At 45.6% G+C, this 9886-nt stretch overlaps 1 protein-coding gene across 1 annotated transcript; it reads left to right on the top strand.

Moving 5' to 3' along the window:
* Positions 1 to 8015: 8015 nt before the first annotated feature.
* On the top strand, positions 8016 to 9140 carry LOC308170028 (mRNA decay activator protein ZFP36L1; the record flags this gene model as incomplete). Its single annotated transcript, XM_080544759.1, has 1 exon — positions 8016 to 9140. One exon carries the CDS (start codon positions 8016 to 8018, stop codon positions 9138 to 9140), a length of 1125 nt encoding a protein of 374 aa, XP_080400885.1.
* Positions 9141 to 9886: the final 746 nt, after the last annotated feature.

Here is a 9886-nt window from a genome sequence, read left to right as displayed (position 1 = left end):
CCCTGTAATTCGTAATTGTAAGTCGCTTTGGATAAAGGCGTCTGCTAAATGGCAAAATTATAAATTAAATTACATAGGGAGAAATATAGTGTACAGTGCATATACACTTCTAAGCAGTTCCTGGTTGTTGTAAATATTGTCACTTTTTATGACTTATTATTCAATTGTTGATGATTTGCCAGCTGCTGTTGTTGAGCAATGGAGAGCAGGATGCCAAAACATTTCACCATGTTGATTACAACTGTATTTGATATACAGTAAGTGACAAATACAATTTGATTTGATTTGGTTGGGTTGTCAGCTGCCTAGTATCCAAAACAAGAGGGGGGAAGGGTTTGGTATAAATTGCTGGTGATGTTACATAATAATAATAATAATAATAATAATAATAATAATAATAATAATACATTAGACTTATATAGCGCTTTTCTACACACTCAAAGACGCTTTACAAACTGAGAATATTGAGTAGTAATAATAAAAAGAAACAAAAATGAAATAAAACAAAGTATAGGGGCCTAATTGAGGTAGTGCTGGGGACACATGGGAAGGGGAGGGGGGGAGAGGGTTAACTGGAGAAGGCGAGCTTGAAGAGGTGGGTTATTGAGGGCCAAAGAAAGTAGTTCTGTTCGTCAGCTTCCTTTTGTGTGATGACCCCCCCCCCCCCCCCTTGCCAGTCTGTTGGTCAAACGGTTTGTTTTTCTTTGGGTAACCAGACTCCCTCTCTCGCTCTTGGACGGTGGTTACTTCACATAAACTGTTCTGAAAAGATCAGAGTAGTAATAATCATACATGTTTATGATTTTCCATGAAAGGTTATCCAGAAATCATTTTGATTGAAATCATCAGACATGGAAGACGAACCATTTGTCTTTGCACTAAGAGCTATATGTCACCCTACATTCTTCTGTTTTTTTTCTTCCTTTGTCTTAAAACGGACAGGTTTCTATCATCACATTTTCAATGCAGTGCTCTAGCAACTAGCATGCATGACATTAGCATGATAATGTCTCTCTGAGGAGGGCGAGGGTGAGCTGCCTTTTCATGCTACACTGAAGGATTGCGATCCCTGTCAAGACCCAGGGCCCGTGTTCTTTTGTTTTTAGCCTCGGTGAAGGGGGCAGGGATTTGCTGCCATAGCCCCTGACGGCGTCCCATTATCAGACCTCACACAACAGTGTGTGTGTGTGTGTGTGTGTGTGTGTGTGTGTGTGTGTGTGTGAATAGCATTCGTACCATCATGCCCATACTCACTCAGGCAACATGAGTCAAAACCACCTGTGGCACACTGACGGTGTTTCGATTGAGTCAAAGGAAGTTACTTTTACTTTTAGCAGCATAAGAGCGAGCGTATGTATCTCTCTTTCTCCTCCTCAGATGAGTTTGAGAGAATGTTTCGTAAACAAAGTGGTAGAGAAAGGGAATGAAACTAACCAACCAGTTTTGTGCAAAAACTTAGCAGCTGAACTGACTAGTTGACCATTCTTTCTAAAGCGAAAAAAAAACATCATATTTTTTGGTTTAGTCCAGATGGGTCAGCATTTCATCCACCCGGGTGGTGCCTTTCAACATGAGAATAAAATTGGTCTTTAGTAGCATGTCCTGGCTCCTTATGTCATGTAACGCATACAATGTATGCAAGCCACTGCACAGGCCTTGAGCATGATGAGCATTCTGTTTCTCCAGTGTAAAAAAAAAAAAAAGAAGGTGAAGAAGGTGATAGGAGAAGGTTTTTCCTGCTATCAATGGCCCCGGGCCTGAGCTGGATTACTCTTCCTGCTACGAATGGTGGACTGATGATTCACATGCTTAGTATTCAAATGTATTGATTGTAAGTCGCTTTTGAATAAGGCGTCTGCTAAATGCCAATAATTAAAAAATGTAAATGATGTCACATAACTGTAAGCCTTTTTGTGTGTCATTCCAACACACACACACACACATGATAGTTCCTGGTGCATTACGTGTTGCATGAGTGATGAAGGTGGAGAGATCTGTCCGGGGAGGGGTCCTTCACTGCCTCCTGACACTGTTGTGATTAAGCATTAGAGAGGGGGCTTTGACCACCCCTCTCCTCACCCTTCACCCCACCCCTCCTCCCTCCCCTCCCCCTCCTAGTCAAACTACTCTCCCTCACCTCCTCAAGGGGGGAGGGGAGGGGGAAGGCATTGTTAGCCCCCAGAAAAACGTCTAACTAATTATGCACTAAAGCCCCATTACCCCAGCTGAGCTATAGGAGGCAAAAAAACACGCCCCTCCACCTCTCCTCCCTTCCCCTCACCAAGCACACAAAATACACTCACTACTCCTGCTGTCGGACAACATCACATCAAACACAGAAAAGCCCTAATGCATCCCGCAAACTACCCAAAACAAACTCACAGATTGCTGTTTACCACACTCTAATGGCCTTTAGTTAGATCAGCAGTTTGTGGAGGGCTGGTCTGCGAGGTGTTTGGCTTTCGTCACAGTCCACATAATCAGTGGTGACGTTTTTCTCTGTCTTTTTTTTTAAGGGGAACCTAAAATGTTAGCCTCTATCATGATCATTATTGTAAGTAAGTAAGTAAGTAAAGCTTTATTTATATAGCGCCTTTCGTACATGAAATGCAACTCAAAGCGCATTATTGAGCAACAAATGGACATTAAAACAGCACATCTCTATCATTAAATCATTCTATCCATGTCCTTGTTTGTTCTGCACATGGCTATATTCTTTTCTATTCATTATTGTTATTATATAGTGCAAATCCACCATATGACATACAAGTCATTATGAATCATTTCTTATTTTTAATACATTTTTGTATTGGTTGTTTAGGACTGATCTAGGGAAAGGAGAAGTGATCCACTATCGGTGGACCTACTATATCTCATATAGAGGACCTTTGATTATATTATAGGGTGGTGTTTTGAGGGGGGGGGGGGACCGAACATTGAGCATTGGGGCGAAACAAAAACAAAGCTTTTCTTTTGGCTTTGTCCGTGGTCTACGGTATGTTACTGAAAGAGCTAAAGTGCATGGGACATAAGACCTATAAGTCAGCTTGTTCACAAGTACTCTTGTGTCTCCAAAAGCCCCTTAGAGCGCTGACATTTTGGCCCTTACTGAGCCCTCTGTCCACCCCCACTCCTCCTTTTGGTCTGTTCCCTTATCCCTGGACAATGTAGAGGGCCTTGTTAGAGCCGAGTAAGGGGGGAGAGCAAAGTCTGCAGGCCCCTAAGAAGTGGTGACTCTATATGGCATACGACCATGTGCAATATTGGAGGTATGAAACAAAGGTCTGTGGCTCAGTTGGTAGAGCGTGGCCCTAACAACGCTTAGGTTGTGGGTTCGATTCCCGCTGGGACCATATATACTGGAAAATGTATGCACTGTACACAGAGACTGAGAACGTACACAGAGACTGAGACAGACCTTTTCCAAAAACTGATGTTTGTGGTGCTGGTGGAAAGACAGTGAGAAGTACAGAAAGACTGTGTAAGGTAGGGAGATGAAAGGGATATGGAAAGTTAGATCTTTACCTTTTCTTTTTACTGTTTTCCCCTGCTTTTATATTCATTATATGCTTGTATATGTTTTAATATATGTTTTTATATTCACTTTATGTTCTTATTCCTGTTGTAAAGCACTTTGAGCTGCATTTCTTGTACGAAAGGTGCTATATAAATAAAGCTTTACTTACTTACTTACTTACTTACTCACTGCAATGTAAGTCGCTTTGGATAAAAGCGTCAGCTATATGGCATATGTTATTATTATAAAAAATAAAAAAACTGGTGTCCTTTATCATATACTTCTTTTCATGACGCGAATACTGTATGTGTGATGCCCAAATGGTGATACTCACATAAAGGTAGGACGCTGCCGCAGGTTGTCTATGTGGCGATTCTCATGTGGGTCACCTCAGGCTGATATTGGACAAACACTGTAAAACATAACGGATTAGGAAAGGCATGGAGTATAATGATCATTGTTTTAGAAATGTAATGTAAGTGGTCATCTCTCTGGTAATAATCAAATCCACTGGGGTGTCTGTTGTGAACTTGCGCCTGGCAGAAGGGGCAGCAACACAGGAAACAACATGTCTGCCAACTGTCCTGTACACTGTCTCCCCTCACGACGCACCCGCTGAGTTCTCATGTCTACCGTCCCTGGCCGTGCTATCTCTAACTGAAACGTCACAGACACCGGCTACGCTCAACGTGTGAACAGCACCTCGCCCCTGCTCTCTGTCGCCCTGTGAGCAGTTGGCTTTTATGTCTGTGTATCTTTGCCTTGGGGTGAAAACTTCAACACCTTCATCCTCTAGAATCAAAGGACTTTCTCCCCCCAAGACCCCTGATGTCTGTTGGAGCTCCAGGGAGGAGGACAGTAGTGAGCTGGGCCAAACCCGGCGACTACTCGAGGATGCTGGCTTGTCTAGCCAGCTCTCCCAGTCAACCCCCTGGTCTCTTTTATCTGACCAAGGGAGGAGGACATGGACTCACCAGTGATTGTGATATCGCAGGAGCACATCAGGTCACTTCAAGATGTTCCTTCATGGGCAGAGTCACATACCCTCTCAAGGGGCTTGATGGTTTAATTTGGTGAGCTTAGAATTATAAGGTTCTATCTCCCTCGTTTAGGGTAGTTCAGAGATATTGAGCGTCAACGTTTTTTACATTCCATTATGTTTTGTGAGATGGAACCTTTGTAGGCTATTTTATGAATTACTAACTCAAAAATGTCAACATTTTTAAAATAACACCACACAGGCATTAATAAACACCTAATGGATCAGATTATGTAAAAAACTCAATTTTGACAAAAATTTAGATAGAACCTTATAATTCTAACGTCACGATGTGGTGAATGTTGAGAAGACTAATGCATGGCAGGGGGTTTATTATGCTATAGGCTGATTGGCTATGTTGCTCCACAAGTAAAGAGGAAACTAGTTTGGCCATTGGCCATTAGATTCAGATGTACCCTACCATACAACCTTACTGCAGTGTTGGACAACTTGGTCAACTATTGGTCAATTATTGCAATCCTTGATTCCCAAATGTGCATTATCTGTTAAATGGGTTTATATCTGTTATAAACCTGTCAGCACAATGTGTCATCATTGATCATTGCTATTTGCCCTGTTGAGGGTGTGATAAAGTGGATTTCCATATTATTTACCATGAATTAACATCCATGAACTGTCATCTTATCATAGTAATGAGGTTCGATCACCGTCAGCAATGTCGGGGTTACAGCCTGTGCTATTAGTGACAGTAAGAGTACAGTCTGTAGGCTACATGATTTGTCAAATATTGTTTGAAATGTATGCTATGTATGCTATGCGGCGTGTTCGTTTTAATCGCTGAAAAGATATCCTTCTCATCTCTGCGTGCATGCATGTGGGATATTCTTCTCATCTCTGCGTGCATGCATGTGGGATATCATTCTCATCTCTGCGTGCATGCATGTGGGATATTATTCTCATCTCTGCGTGCATGCATGTGGGATATCCTTTTCATCTCTGCGTGCATGCATGTGGAATATTCTTCTCATCTCTGCATGCATGCATGTGGGATATTCTTCTCATCTCTGCGTGCATGCATGTGGGATATTCTTCTCATCTCTGCGTGCATGCATGTGGGATATCCTTCTCATCTCTGCGTGCATGCATGTGGGATATTCTTCTAATCTCTGCGTGCATGCATGTGGGATATTCTTCTCATCTCTGCGTGCATGCATGTGGGATATTCGTCCCATCTCTGCGTGCATGCATGTGGGATATCCTTCTCATCTCTGCGTGCATGCATGTGGGATATTCTTCCCATCTCTGCGTGCATGCATGTGGGATATTCGTCCCATCTCTGCGTGCATGCATGTGGGATATTCGTCCCATCTCTGCGTGCATGCATGTGGGATATTCGTCCCATCTCTGCGTGCATGCATGTGGGATATTCGTCCCATCTCTGCGTGCATGCATGTGGGATATTCTTCTAATCTCTGCGTGCATGCATGTGGGATATTCGTCCCATCTCTGCGTGCATGCATGTGGGATATTCTTCTCATCTCTGTGTGCATGCATGTGGGCGGGCCTTGCAGAAAAGTTGAGAAGGAGGGTTTGGGGCGGGGGGTGTGGCCATCTATACAGTGTCGCATTAAAACCACACGTGGGTCAGCGAACGTTTTGCAGTTTGCACTGAAAACTTTGAAAACTCTTGTCAACTTGGGAGCTAAGGCAAGTTTCTGCAGTTTGCTCGGAAAGGCAATCGTAGGTGAATAGCGGAGGACAAGAACAAACAAAACATGCTATCCTACGAAATCAATCAGTTTCTGGATTTGGAAGAGGTGATGTGCAAGGTAATTTGACTTTTTCTAACCACATCACGAACGAAGCTAACTTGCTAACGTCAGCTCGTGGTCTGTCTGGATGCTGTAGCTTTTAGGTAGCTCGTGTGGCTAGTCTGTTATTCAACATGCATGCAATCCACTGTTGGAAGTGAATCACTTTGGATTCCACAAAGCAACAGATTAGTCACTTGGAAAACATACGATCGATAGATGAGTTTGCATTGGACTGTGATCTAAAGTTAAGCTAATATACAGAGTTAGTGGTTGTGATAGTTGATGCATGCAGTCCCATCGGAAGCTAGGCATACTTAGCAATGGTTGGGTTGTGTGTGTGTGGTCATGTTATGGTTCATTCCCAATAACATGTCTAGATGGCTCCGACCACATTTTTGCATCGGATAAACAGCAAGGATGCGAGTAGTTAGTTAACTAATTGACAGCACATTAAGTTAATGCATTGATAAAAAATGCAATGCATTTGCTCACTCAAAACAATACAATTGGGGAGGGGGGGGGGTGCATGCTACATGTGATCTGGATGTGAGTAGACAGACAGACATTGCAGCATTGTCATGTAGTCGTATTATTGACATCGATTTGTAGAAACCTGTTGCGTGGTTCGATTTTTTCCACCAGGCAGGAACTATTCAAAGGGGGTTGCGTTTGGAAATGCGCTCTGGAACGCTGATCAGCGTTCATGGAACGCCTCTCGTCCAATCAAATCACTCGGTCCCTTTATGACGTCGGACCCAGTGTGCGCTCCGGCGCTCTCAGAGCGGATTGACGAACGCAGAACCAAAACATGGCAGCTGATAGTAGTAGTAGTAGATGGGCTCGAGCGATTGCAGAAATAGCTCGATTTTCAGAAAGGGACACAAAGGTTTGGCTAACTGAATGGTTTATGATTTAGGATCTAGGGTAGTTAGACATGTAAACTTGCCATTTTTGGAAGTAATCAAGCAAGTTTGATGAGTTGCAGAACTCTTTTGCACTTCAAAAGTAAACAAGTTTTGTTTTGTGGATGTGCACAATCGATAATAATACTAGGCCTACTACTACTAATAATAACTTATTTGTATAGCGCTATTCCTGCAAACGTTGCAGCTCAAAGTGCTCCAATCATTATATAATCACCATTTTATTATTTAGTCATTTAAAGGCAATATTAAAAAGATGGGTTTTTAGTCTTGACTTGAACATATGTGCTGAGGTTGCATCCCTAATGCAAAACTGGCAGGGCATTCCACCATCTGGGTGCATAAAATGAGAAGATGAGATGATGCATTGAAGTATTTTATGTGATTATTAAACGTCGAATCGCATGGCTAGTAGAAAGCATGACTTTTCTTCACCTGGGCCTCCCTCATCCCAGCCATAACACTTAGGCGTAGGTTTGTTTGGACTAAGTCGATTGAAATAGAAGTGGGCCAGATCATGATATGTACTATACACAACCATTAGTCCTCTAAACTTATATTGTGAAGATTGTAAGACCTCAAGTTTAGCCACACTGGTTTATTTGTGGTCTCTTTCCCTACAGCATCTACTCAGCTTGGACATCAGAGACTCATCCCAAACATCGGCGCTCCCGCTGAGACCCGTAGGCTACCAGAGGTCCTGTTCCTTGTCCGCGTCCAGTTCGGCCCTCTCTCTCTCAGACTCGACCGAGAGTGCCGCCATGAACTCCTCCGGCAACTGGGGGGGCCAGCAGCAACAGGCCGGCGACACCTCCCTCCCGTCGAGATGGAACAAAATGTCCTTCTGGGCCGAGCGCTCGGTGAGCATGGTGGAGACCACCGCCCGCGACCACGACACGGGCAGCCTGGGCTGGGCGTCGACCCCCGAGTCGAAACAGCAGTCGCCCACCACCCCGCCCGACGGCAGTTCCTCCGGCTCCTCCTCCGGCGGCTCCGGCTCCTCCTCCTCCACCTCCACGCGCTACAAGACGGAGATGTGCCGCACGTTCGCCGAGAGCGGCATCTGCAAGTACGGCGGCAAGTGCCAGTTTGCCCACGGCACCGACGAGATCCGAGACCTCAACCGACACCCCAAATACAAGACGGAGCCCTGCCGCACGTTCCACACGATCGGCTTCTGCCCCTACGGGATCCGCTGCCACTTCGTGCACAACAACGAGGACGACCTGGGTCCTGGCGGCGCTGGGGCGGGGCCGGGTGGGGCTCCTAACCGCCCCGGCGGCCCTCCACAGCAGCGCGCCCGGCCGCGGCCCCCCCTCCTCAAGCAGAGCTTCAGCTTCGCCGGTTTCCCCTCCGCCCCTCCTCCGCCTCCTCACCCCCTCGGGCACCCCCACTCCTCCCTGCAGCATCACCCGTTCCTCCGCGTGCCCTCCGTCTCCCCTCCCGCCATGGCCGCGTCCGACTTCGCCGACCTCCTCGGGGGCGGCGGAGGCCATCCCTTCCTCTCCGAAGAGGTGGACTCCTCCTCTTCCCCCCGGGGTCAGTTCCTGCCCTCCCCAGACTCTGGCTGCTCCCTGTGCGGGATGTCCCCCGTGCCTTCACCCTGCCACCAGAGCGTGGGCGGGGAGTTTTCGGAGGTCTACGGAGGCCTCCCCCCGAGCGGGCCGCCTACCACCGCCACCACCCTGGGGTCCCGGAGCCTCTCCTACACCTCCCTGTCCGACCACGAGGGGGCGTGCGGGAGCTCGGCCAGCAGCCTCAGCGGCTCCGACTCCTCCGGCGCCACCGACGCTTCGGGCCGGCGGCTGCCCATCTTCAGCCAGCTCTCGGTGCCCGACGAGGGCTTCGTTAGCGAGGGATGCAGCAGCGCTAGCTTCTTCCTTTAGGTAGGGTACTGGGGGTCAAAGTTCAAACCCAACCCCACACCCCACCCCACCCCGAAACCACTCACTGACTCTGGTGCCTTTGTCAATGTCAATGAATAACTTTTGTACTTTTTTTTTTTTTTTTGTATAGGCCTATATAAAGAAACCTTGATTGTATACTATTGTATACCCACTTTATGTGCAGACGCTTGACACATTAAGGTGATCTTCCAGTAAAAGCTCGAGCCGAGAGTTAAGTTATACAATTGAGTCTACAATTGAGGGTGTAAGATCGAGGTCCAAGTCAACTGTCGGGCCAGGAGCCGGAGTTGCACTGCACTGAAGATGTTTTACAAAGATGGTGTAATCACAGTGTGATTGGCTGATGGTTCCGGTCATATAGAAGTGTATAAGTCACATGTAAATCACAGTTCTGAGAAGCTATTGAATTCATCTTAGATGTAAAAAAAAAAAAAAGAGAGAGAGAAAAAGCCAAGATGAGAAGTAGTGTTTAGGCCTAAGCTTTTCCCACGTGAATGTCGGTTGAATCATTTTCAACTGGTAGAAAAGCTATTTTTCTTCTGCTTGATTTGTGTTCTCTAGACTGGCCTTAAAGTGGACCTTTAAGAAACAAAAAACAACAACTTTATTTTCTTTATTTTTCTTTTTGACTGAAGTGCCTGCAAAAGCTGTTTAACAGGTTTAATATACTTTTTCTTTAAACTGCAATTTCATTGTTAAAGTTGTAGAGGGGGACCATAACATGT

Source organism: Nansenia antarctica (genome assembly GCF_963989245.1).
Source record: "Nansenia antarctica genome assembly, chromosome: 14".
In the NCBI taxonomy this organism is placed as follows: Eukaryota; Metazoa; Chordata; class Actinopteri; order Argentiniformes; family Microstomatidae; genus Nansenia; species Nansenia antarctica.
This window is presented reverse-complemented; position numbering and strand designations above follow the sequence as displayed.